Genomic DNA, 11,502 nt, shown 5'->3' with positions numbered 1-11,502 from the left:
TAAAAACTCCTACCTAACGCGCACTCTTCAAATTCCGTCACTTATATGCAAGATGTACTTTGCGCCTTTATTAACTATTAGTTTCTAAACAGGGGTGGCCATATTTGGGTGGTATCAGCAGAGGTCAACGCAACTTCGTCATAAAAAAGAGAAAATATTTTAAGTGGACTTATTAGAAAAATTCAAAACCTGATGACTTTGTATCAGTCCCCAAAATGGTGACGGCCCAACCAGAGAGACCACAGTCCCACAAGGCCCGCGATGGTCCTTTCCTTCCCATCTGGCCTCAGGAAAGAGGACGGGGACCATCCCAGCTCACCTTTGAAGCAGTCAGGTCCCTTGGGCTGAGAGAACTCAGGACCAAGTGCGGGTCACATCACCATGCGCCCTCTCCTCCAGGCCCTGGGCCATTCGGCCAAGATGCTGGGGCAGCGGGCGCGCTCTGCTCTCCGGCCCTCCACCCTCTCCTGGTTGGCGCCCTGCAGTCCCACCCACCACTTACTGCTGGCCACGGAGTCCCCAGCTCACCTTCCCCTCCCAGAGAACTGGGAACTTATAAGAAGGGAGACCAGGACACAGAGGCACACAAAGGGACGAGGCCCTCAGGGATGATGCCATCTGCAGATCAAGGAGAGAGGGCCCAGGAAGAACCAGCCCTGGGACACGGTGACCTGGGACCACCAGCCTCCAGCATGAGACGGTGTCTGAGGTGTGGGCCCGCAGTCTGTGGTTTTGTTACAGCAGCCCCAGCAAACTCATACTCAACGGTTTTGACACAGAGGACTGAGGTGCCAACATGCTTGGGGACAGTCTATGGACGAGCAGCTGGAAGAGTGGGGAGGCTGAAAGCAGGCCGAGCAGTAGAGACGCTGGGTGGAAGGAGGCCGGGATCGGAGGAGGCCGGGGTCAGCAGAGGCATTGGTGACCGGTTGCCCAGGGGGAGGGGCTGGGCCCACCAGGACGATGTCAGCCCAGCACTCTGGCGAGGCCGAGCTGAGGACATAGCCTCCGAGGCAGCAGGGCAGCCCTTCTGGGGTTGGGGGAGGTTAGCAGTGATTGAGGAAGGGGCAGAGTCTGGGAAGCAGTCTGGGCAGTGAGGATGTGTGGTGCTGCAGGAATGTTCTGGAAGGAGGAGCTCTGGAGTGCAAATGGAGGAGAGGAGCTGATGGTGGGGGCGGGGTTCAGAGGGAATGGGAAGGAGGCCAGGCAGGCCCCCAGGTGAGGAGGCGCAGCCTTCCTGGGGACCCCCGCCCAGCCCAGGAGGGAGGGGTGCAGAGGAAGAGCACAGCACTGTCCCTGCCCCTTCTCTGCCCCTCCAGGCACCTCTTCCGGCAGCCCTCCCTGGCTCCTGCCACCTCCAACTCCTGCTTGGTTTCTGAGGTGGGCCAGGGATGCACAGTGTCAGTGACAGGGACCCCGCAGGACAGGGATCCCCACCCGGTACGGCAGAAACTGTGACAAACTTGCTAACGAACGCCAAAGAAAAAACGCACCTGCTTTCGTCATTTTATTTCCTTTTAAATGACACTTGGAAACATCAGGAGTCCATCTGCACCTCACCGTGATCCTTGCAGACTCCAAAGGTATCATCATAGAATTCGCAAACTGATAGAAATGATAGAAAAATATACCTGAGAGAAAAAAATCCCAAAGTCTGCCGGCCTCAGGGCCCAGATCTGAGAGTCCAGCCCTGGCCCTCTCCCCTCCCCCGGACGGGGCTGCGCGTGCGTGGGCCTTCCAAAATCCAGGGGAGACAAGGGCTCCCCAACTCTTACCAGGAGGATCATGGCAAAGTTGCTCAATAGACCTTTCAAATTTCAAAAATATTTCTCCAAACACAAAATAAATATAGAAAACGTTCATATGAGAAAAGACTTTTTTGAAAAAAAAAAAAAAAGATGGTCCAGTGTAGACCAGACACCACTGGCTTTTCAGAAGGAGCCCAAGTTTATCATCTCGATCTACAACTTAGAGCCACCCAAGTCATTGCGCTAAGCTAATGACTTTTATTAACGATAAACACCATTTTGACAAGTCATAAATAAACACACATACCACTCCCGAAGTGTGACGTCATAAGGTCTGGTAGATTCTCCTAATATTCAGGAGACGACAGTTTCAAATATCCCTCAGTGACATATAAATTGAATTTCAAATCATTTAGAAAAAGCAAAATTTGACCACAAAGTCTTCTCGATTACCCTTTAATGACATTTCTTTTTTTTTTTTTTTTTTAAACAAAGTTGGTGTTACTTATTTGGACCTTTATTTATATGCAGTGCCGAGAATCAAACCCAGGGCCTCACACACGCTAGGCCAGCGCTCCACCACTGAGCCGCAGCCTTAGTGACCTTTCCAATCACTGTGGATTTTCTTGATGTCGTATGGGACCAGGTAAAACAAACCACCTCTCCCCCGGCTGGCTGTCCTCGGGGCAGGCTGTGACCAAGGCTGGCGCTACTTCCTCGGTCTGCCTCTCTGGGCACTAAGGGGCTGGATCCTGGGGCCAGCGGGCCTCACATGGACTTGCCAGGTGCATTTTCGAGTGGTGTCGACTTCACATGGCCGATCGTCAGAAGCCTGCCTGCCTCAGGCATGAGGTCTTGCCCAAGGTAGGAACGGGGCGGGGTCCCATGATGTGACGGCAGGGGCAGCCCTCAGCGGTGGACCAAGCATGAGCACTTGAGGCCGGGGCCCACACCCGGGCACTCAGGACCAAATGTATGGCACAAAAAGTCATATTGGCCTATGGAATCGGTCCTTCCTACCTGTACACATGTATGTACGTATGCATAGCATGTATGTAAGTGTAGCGGTATGTAGTATGTATGGATAGTGCTGGGGCTGGAACCAGGCCCTGGCTCTAGGGAGGCAGGTGTTGTACCACTGAGCTGCGGCCCCGCCCTCTACTCGTACTTAGAAGGGATTCCGCCTGATACGTGGGGGATACGTTAATTAATCAGAAGCTAGTTTTTGGTCAGAGGCATTTGTCTTCCCCATGGTGTGAGCTCGCCCAGCCCTCTGGCTCTTCACCATGCCAAGGGCAGCCTGGTTCAGCCTTGGCCTTCAGGGTCAATCTCAGAGCACCCGGGGCCCTTCTGGAATCAGACTTCAAAAGCAGGAAAGTAGAGACTCAGGTGTAACTTCCCAGCAGCCGGGAGTAGAGTTCCTTCCATCCTCCCTCCCAACAGAGCAGGGGACCTTTCGTGCCCCAGAGACACAACACAATACCCCTGAGGACCAAGAGATCAGTCCAAGTACCTCCCCTCCACCAGGCCAGAGCCAGGAGCCAGGACAGAGAGAGGAGTAAGGCCACAAGAACTACCGTTTCCAGAGAGACGGCCTCGGAAATGGCCAACACGTCCATCCTGCTGAAACCCATTCCTGATATGTCCATGATGGGAAGAGGTCCTTCCTAATGGGAGACACCAGAAAACACAACCAGCACCTCATCTACCTTTAAATGATGCACGGCGGCTGTGACAGCGCATCGTTGGGCTTGTTGATTATTTAATCCACCTCGGAGCCAGGGACCCAGGTGGAGCGTCCGGGAGAGCCACCGAGGCCCGGGGTTCTTTCCTATGGCAGCTGTGGGTGGAGCGGTGAGGGAGGGGACGCTTTGAGGTCTCTGCTTATGGAAACCCCCCGGGCTCAGGAGGAGCTGGGTCGGCCTCACTATCTCACTCCAAACAGCCCCAAGGTGGAGCTTGGGAAGGCTCTGACACGGGCTCCAGCAGTTCCTGCAGCTCATGCTTCCATGGCTCCAGACCCCCAGAGGGAGGAACCATTTTTCAAATGAGAAAACCAAGGCAAGTAGGTGAGAGAGCTGAAATGCAGACCCAGAACTTGCAGACTGTGCTGCAGACAACACGGTCCTGGGGAAGAAGGGTCCCCCAGCACCACGCTGGAGCCTCAGACTAAAGTCTAAATACCCAACAGCTGTCCTTTCCACGGTCCATTTCACTCACTCCGACGGAGGTTGGGTCCGTGCACACAAGTATATTAATGCACATTATCCTTGCTAAACCCAGAGTCCCTTCATATTTTCCTTTTCTTAGCTGAAGTCTAAAACTTGAGGGGGGGAAAAAATTTAATACATTACTTTAAAAGCCAAAGTGCGCATGTGCATATTTTTTGCACAAAAATGATCATACTCAAAGGAATCAAAAACTTTTGAGAATTAAATGATTTTGCTTAGAAGCTCAGTTCAGCTCTGGGCCAGGCTTTTGGCACAGCTGGGACAGAGGTGGACACCCAGCAGGAGCTGGGGCTCGCCTGTGAGGCCGCTCATAGGTGGCCTGACGAAGGTAACTGCAAACAGAGGTCACCGTGAAGTTCATCAAATGGGCAGTGACGTCCGAAGCAGGGACAGCTGCTGCTCTTGCCACACGTCACTCCCTGCAGCCTGCAGGTGTGTGGCCTTCACATTCACTGACTCCAGGCCAGGACGCTCTGCCCTCGGGACATCTGGGCCAAGACACCCAGCTTCCCCAGGTCTCTGGGCTTTGTCATTAGACCTGCCGTTCCTGAAAATAGCTCTGGAGCTGGGGATGTAGCTCAATGGCAGAGCCTGGCATTACCACACCCGCACACACGCGCACACACGTGCACACACGTGCACACACGTGCACACACACAATCACTCTGGAGGTAAAGTGGAAGATGGAAGGAGGCAGGAGGGCCCGTGAGATGGATCAGGAGGAGGTGGCCTGAGTTTAGCTGAACCAAGATGGTGGCCTAGACAAAGTTCTAGGGCGAACAAGAGGCCAGACCTGAAGAACTGGCAACATCAGACGTGGGCAGAGGCAAGGTGGGGGCGGCACGGTGCAAGGATGGCCAGGCGAGTGGACAGGTGGAGGGTGAGGAGCTTTCCTGAGACCCAGAGCTGGGCAGGCCGGGGCCTGGGGGAGGGAGGCCGTGAGTCTGGCTGTAGGGGTGGGCCTCTGGCACCTCCCTACGGGAGCCAGGAGACCTGAGGCTAACGTCTGAACTGGGGGCAAGACTGGGGGGACCTGCGAGTGTCTGCGCTCTTGGATTCTCGCTCCTCTTTACCCAGCGGGGTGTGTGGCTACAGCAGTGTGTTTAGACGAGCAGGAGTGAATTTTCTCATAAGCTGTACAGCGAGGTGTCCACTGTGCAGAGATGAGGGTCAGGAGGGCCAGTCTCCTCCACTGCCACTGGGCACAGAACTGAGGCACCAGCTCCCCAAACCCAGGCTTTCCGTGCAGAAAATAGGGGCAGGGACGGATCTCCACGGCTCCTCAAGCTCAGCAGCCCCACCTGCCCTTGAGAGGGCTTCCTCGCTCACTCCAGTGATGGCATCTGCAGACACAGGGAGGGGGACCGGGCCACACACCCGGGACAGGAAGGCTGGAGAATCTGGGGGCCCAGGGCCGTTGTTCTGGGTCACTCTCCCCAGGAATTAAGAGTCCACAGGCCGAGGCAAAGAGGCCAATCGCTAAAATCATCAAGGAGAGGAAGGCAGGCGTGGCTGAGGCAAGATGGCGGCACGTGGGGCTGAAGTCGGGCCTCCAGGCCCCGCGCCCTGTCTGCCTTGCCACGTGAGGCTGCCCCTCACAGAGGTCGGGGGCACTGCCGTAGAGCATGTCCTGTCTTTGGTTCGGGGGACGATGACGACACACTCACTGACTCAGCTGGAACCCAGTGCCTTCGTGTCACGGAGACTCTTCACTCTTCCAGTCCCCAGTCACCTTTTCCCTCTAAACCGCCCATGAAGGTCAATTTGGTTCCACTCAACAAACACTTGTCATCATCTACCCCGAGCTAGAACCCGCCAAGAACTCAGTGCGTGTCCGCGGGAAAGCAGAGACCTCGAAGCTCACACTCACGTCAACTGAGTGATCCATAAACAACGGAAGCTCGTTGTCATAAATAGTCCTGCCTCGTTTGACAAGGGCACGGAGGATGTGGGGCAAAGAAGGAGGTCGGGGTAGTCCTCGTTGAGGAGGTAGCATCTGACGAAGACTTGAGGGGACAGGAGTGAGCCATGAGAATAACTGAGGAAAGAGCTTTCCTGGCAGAGGGAACAGTCCACAAAGACCCCGAGGTGGATGTTCAAGAAAGGGCACAGAGACCGCTGCGGCCGGAGCAGTACTGCTGTTCAGGGAACAGCAAACAGCCAGAGTGAGTGAGGGGGGAATGCAAGGGAACAACAGAGGCAGATGATGGTATGAGGAATGTGGCTTTCACTGGGAGATGGAAAGCCACTGGGGTCTCTGAGCAAAGAAGTGAGATGCTGTGACTCCATCCATTTTGTGTTACTACCACACAACACCTGAAAGTGGATAACTTAATCAGAAAAGAAGTATGTTTGGCTCACAGTTCTGGAAGTTGCAAAGTCCATGAGCATGGTCCAGCATCTGGAGAGGGCCTCTGTGCTGCATCATCTCATGGTGGGAGGTGGAAGGGCAAGAGGAGGTGAGAGCCAGCAAGCAAAGGGGGGGCCAACTCATTTTCCTAACAACCTAGTCCTGCAATAACCACACTAATCCACTCATGAGGGCGGAGCTTTCCACACCTAAGCGCCTCGGTTAGGCCCCGCCTCCGATAGGCCCCGCCTCCTAACACTGCATTGGGGATTCAGTTTCCAACACAAGAACTTGGGGACACAGTCAAGTCATAGCAGATTCTCTGCTCTACATTTTTGGAGGCTCACTCCGGATGCTCTTGGGGACAGACTAAGGGGATGCATTGAGGGAGGCTGAGGGTCCAGGCGGGAGGCCACTGCAGGACTGCAGGTGAGAGGCGGCGGGTGGGCAAGGGTGGCAGTGTGAGGGGCACCAGGTGGACACAGGGTGAGGGCAGAGCCAGCAGCCTCGCAGCCCAGCAACACCTGCACGACTGTTGCCTGGAGCCACAGGAAGGATGGAGTGACCACTGAGGAGAGTCCACTCACTGAGACAGGGAAGGCAGCGGGGAGGGGCTGGGGTGGCTGTGCTCACCATGTAACAGAATACAGACAGGGGACATGAGAGATGGAAGACCAGAGGGGACCCGCTGGGGACAAGCGAGGTGCCACCAACACAGCAAGGACATTTAGAACACAGGACGAGGACTGGTCTCCCCAAGGACAGGGCAGCCGGGCTGAGCCCACAGACGGCAACCCGGACGCCAGGGCAAGAGGAAGAACGGGCAGAAGACATGGAACTGGCGAGGACAGGAGCCAAGGCCAGGAGGCATCCTGGACGCTGGTGCCTAGAACTGTCCAGGAAGTGACCGCTCCCTGCCGGGCCCTGTCAGGGGAGGACTGAGACCTGCCCCAGCAAGGCCAAGGCCTTGGGGCGAGGGGGACGTGGTCTGACGGGGGGATTTCAGGAGGACCCTGGAGGAGCAGCAAAGCCTGCGACTGGGGGTGGGGGCGGGGGCATGCTGCTTAGACGGGGTGTTAGACGGGGAGGGGCAGCTGGTCTGTGTGCCCAGGGGGTGATCCCACATTGGGAGGTGGCTGGAGGGGAGGACAGTGAGGTCTAGAGCAGGAGGCCCAGCCTCCAGGTGAGACGAGCTGGGACTTGAGTACAAAAGCAGAGGCCGCTGGAGCCCTGCAGCTCTCCAGGATCTGGTGGGTGACACGTGGTGGCCGGAGGAGTCTGAGAAGGGTCCCCAGGAGTGCAGGTGGAGCAGTCGATGTGTGAGCTCCAGCCAGCCCCAGGACTGTGGGAGGGGCCAGCTGACAGCCTGGGAGGCCCAGGGCAGTGCTGTGACTCACACAGTGGCCCCCGGGGCTTGGGGTCCTGGCCTGTCTCTGATACTTTCTGGCTACTTCCCTCAAGCTAGGTGCTCGGCCTCTCCCTCGGCCTCCTCATCAGCTGCCCGGGCAGTGGTCGTGAGCATTCAGATGAGCACACAGCGCCCTGGCACACCGCGTCTGCTCTCGAGACCACTCCTCTCTGATGCCCGTGAGTGAAGCCACTGTGCGACCAACCCACTCCTCTCCAGCCCCATCGGGAAACGAACATTGGGTGTCACTGGGAAAGCACAGACTCTGCCCCCATCCACGCTCTCACGGGGTCCTCCTCTCAGGTCCTGGGCCCCAAACAGCAGGAGCCTGCATTCCACGGCTTGGGAGCCGTGAGCAGCTTCTGGGTCCCTCTGCGCTTCTCTCATCCCACATAAGTGAGGAGGAAGGCCGGGTGAGCACTAGGGTCCCTGCAAGTTCTAGATCATGGAATAATTCTTTCCCCTACAGAAAAAAACCATAAAGAAATACAGTGGGAGTCAAGGTGTTGCAGAAGGTCCTTGAAGAACACACGGAGGCTGTGGAAGGAGCCCACACCTGTCCTCACCTGTCCCTCTGCCAAGGGCTCAGGCTGGTGCCAGACCATCCACGCCAACCTCAGATCACCCACCGAGACCAGCGGCCACAGACACATACTGGACACAGGCCCTGGCCTCCTGCCAGACAGTCCTTCACTCCAAAGCACCATCATCTGACAAATCAGAGGCAGTCAGTCCCCGGGAACCGAGGGCCCAGGCTCTGGCAAAACCTGGGCTCCCGACGCCATTGCAGTCCCTCATGTTCCCACTGAGGAGGAGGCGCTTCCGAACACGCCCGCACGTTCAGAGCAGCCAGGACGAGGAGAACTTCCACGAGGCCACAGCACGAGCCAGACACGAGAAATGCCGTGCAGAACGGGCACCAGACCTTGGCAGCACACTGCCTTTCCTGAGGGCCAGTAGGAGCTCAGCCCGGCACTGGCCAGTTCCACAGCCGCATGAAGCCTGGTAAAGTAAAGAGTTAAAAAAAAAACCACAACGTTCCTCAATGAGGAGCAAGACACTCTGCATGTCACTGGCAGTGGCCAAACGGTCCCAGACCTGGCAAAGAAGTGCCCTCTGTTCACGCAGCCCTGCAAAGTGGGCTCACACAATCCTCTGGGGGAGAGAAAAGAGGTTAAATTCCAAACCACAGGACTCAGTGGGTCCTTGGCCATGTGGGAAATTCAGTGACAATGACCTGGGGTCAGGTTGGGGGACGTAGACACAGGGAGACTCCCTGGGACCAGGGTCCACCTTAGTGTTTTGTAAATACGGGGTCCTTGAAGGCGGCTTGCTGTGGTCTAGCCAAATGCCCAGCAAGTTCCTGGAATCCAGCGTGCCCAGCGGCCTTCAGTCCAAACTCAGGGCCCTAAAGTACTCCAGGGCTATGGCTCGTCCCACTGACCTGCAGCAAAGAGACCAGGTGTCCCTGAAGGCTGGGGACAGGCATCACAACCTTGGGGACATCAGCAGTGTGGCCAGTCGCAACGGGCAACCCTGGATTCGGCTTCTGAGTCTAACTGATGAAGTCGGCAAGTCAGTGTCCACCTGCAGCTGGGCGAGGGCTGCCGCCACGCAGGCATGCCTACCCTCTGGGATGTGCCCAGGGCTGAGTGCCGCGGTGTCACTAATGAGGACTCAGGGCCCAGCTCCGTCATCCCCAGGGACGTAAGGAAAGCATCAGGCCAGGAGTGGAGGGGCAGGCTCTCTGGAAAGGGTGCCGGGTGCAGCTGCCAGGCCTTCCTCAGCCTTTACAACACCATCCTCTCCCAAGGGACAGAGGGTCCCCGCTGGGGGCTGCCAGCCAGATTCCCGCTCAGCTTCCATGCCTGGTCAACCTCTGCTGGCTATAAACCTTGGGACAGCAGCTGTACCTCTGTGGCTACTGTTTCCTTATCTGTGAAATAGGAAGGACAGTGCCTACCACCCCCCAGGGACCTGAGCCTGAAATGGGCCAGTGCGGGAGGGGCCAGGTGCTCCAGAGGTGGGGCGGGTGTCGCCTGGGGCAGCTTGGTTTAAGCGCACACTATTCTAGTTTGGGTCTGGAGCCCTGAAGGACAGTGTCCTCCTCCCTGCGTCCTTCTCACTCCCTCTGTACCCCTGAGGATCCTCAGCAACGCCATCCAAGATCTCGGACCCACGTGCCACCGGGCGCCACTCAGACCTCGGGACAGTCTTCCTGGGAGGTCTGCAGGACCTGCCAGTAGATCAGCATTTCCTTGGGTGTGATGAAATGGCAGGCCACGATCTTCCTAAAGCGGCACACGGAGAAGCGCAACCCCCCGGGGAAGAAGGTCTGCTGGGAGTGGAGCTCCTCGGGCCGGATGTGCAGCTTCGCCAGGCAGAGCCCCACAAAGACATCCTCGAGCTTAATGAAGGGGACGCTCTCGGAGACGTTGTACACCTGGCTGGCCACGTCGCTGGAGAAGACGTAGCCGGTGCCGGAGCAGAAGGGCGGGTACCTGTCCCAGGGGTATTCATACTTACTCACAAACCACTTATTGAACTTCTTCCTGATGGGGTACTCGTTGAGCTTCAGGAAGCCCGTGAAGAACCTCGAGGTCCTGTTCTTCTTCAGGAGCAGCTCGGTCAGGTAGTGGACGTTCACAAACATGTCCGAGTCCGTCTTCATCACGAAAGCCACCTGAGGACAGAAGTAGTGGACCCACTCCATGCCCATCATGGTCTTGAGGGTCAGGTTGAAGTAGACGTCCCTGAAGTTCTTCTGGATGATGTCGCCGTGCTGCTGGCTCTCCTGGGCCACCGCGCTCATCTCGTCCTGGTTGGCCGTGGTCCCCAGGAGGAAGAATGTCCTCACCTGCCTCCCGCTCACTGTCCTCTCTCCCCCCCATGTCTTCCGGATGGCCATGCGAGCGGCCACCTGCTTGTGGGATGAAGTCACCAGCAGGACGAGGAAGGGAGGATCTTGCCTGCAATCGATGTCTGGGAGCTGAAGGAACGTCCCGTATTTTTTCTTGAAAATGAAAGGCTCTTCTTTCAAAGGAGCCATGCTGAAATACAAGCACAGCACTCCCACCAACAGCAGGCACACGTAGTAGGTCAGCCTCAACTTCTGGAAAGCCATCTGCAAGGAACAAGACCAGCCATCAGCCCCCCAAAGCAAGAGGATGGGAGGTGCGTGCCGAGACAGAGCGAGGCAGGGGTCCTGTTCCACAGCACAGTGGGGTGACTGTGGCTCGCACCAGGCGACTGTGTATTTTACAAAAACTACAAGAGAGGAGTGTGAACCTTCCTGGGACAGAGAAACGTACACGTTTAAGGAGACGGAAATGCTAACCACCTGATGGGATCACACATTGAACACAAGTATCAAATTGTCACACCGGACCCCACAAGTGTGTGCAATTAAAAACATAAAAGTAATTTTTAAACATTGTGAGTGCCCGGGCGGGTGGCTGAGATACAGGAAGGGGCAGACCCGCGTTTACAAACGCTGGCATCCCGCTGCTTCCAGAGGAGGAACAGCATGTAAACACACAGGCACAAGGACTGCCTGCAACTCCGGCCCCGGGGCACTGGACAGAGAGCGCAGGGCACTGGGCAGAGGTCCAGCTCTGCAGCTGGCCAGCCCTTTGCCTCCGGGAGTCACGGGTTTGTGTCCAAGGTATTGGGACCAGGTCCCCAGCAGGTCTTCAGCCTTGCCCCCGCTGACCCGGGGTGGGAAGTAGCCTGCAGGACTGGGAAACACACGCCCACGCCTAGACT

At 56.7% G+C, this 11,502-nt stretch overlaps 1 protein-coding gene across 5 annotated transcripts in view; it reads right to left on the bottom strand.

Annotated features, from left to right (window-relative positions):
- Positions 1–1,494: 1,494 nt before the first annotated feature.
- B3galt5 (beta-1,3-galactosyltransferase 5) overlaps positions 1,495–11,502 on the bottom strand; it is an 89,097-nt gene continuing 79,089 nt past the window's right edge. For all 5 annotated transcript variants that reach the window (XM_040287048.2, XM_005323587.5, XM_078044658.1 and 2 more), the window contains one exon: positions 1,495–10,861. In XM_040287048.2, the coding sequence (XP_040142982.1) occupies positions 9,935–10,861 (927 nt within the window). In that variant the 3' untranslated portion in view covers positions 1,495–9,934. The remainder of the gene's footprint in view (positions 10,862–11,502) is intronic.

Source organism: Ictidomys tridecemlineatus, chromosome 3 (genome assembly GCF_052094955.1).
Source record: "Ictidomys tridecemlineatus isolate mIctTri1 chromosome 3, mIctTri1.hap1, whole genome shotgun sequence".
In the NCBI taxonomy this organism is placed as follows: domain Eukaryota; kingdom Metazoa; phylum Chordata; class Mammalia; order Rodentia; family Sciuridae; genus Ictidomys; species Ictidomys tridecemlineatus.
This window is presented reverse-complemented; position numbering and strand designations above follow the sequence as displayed.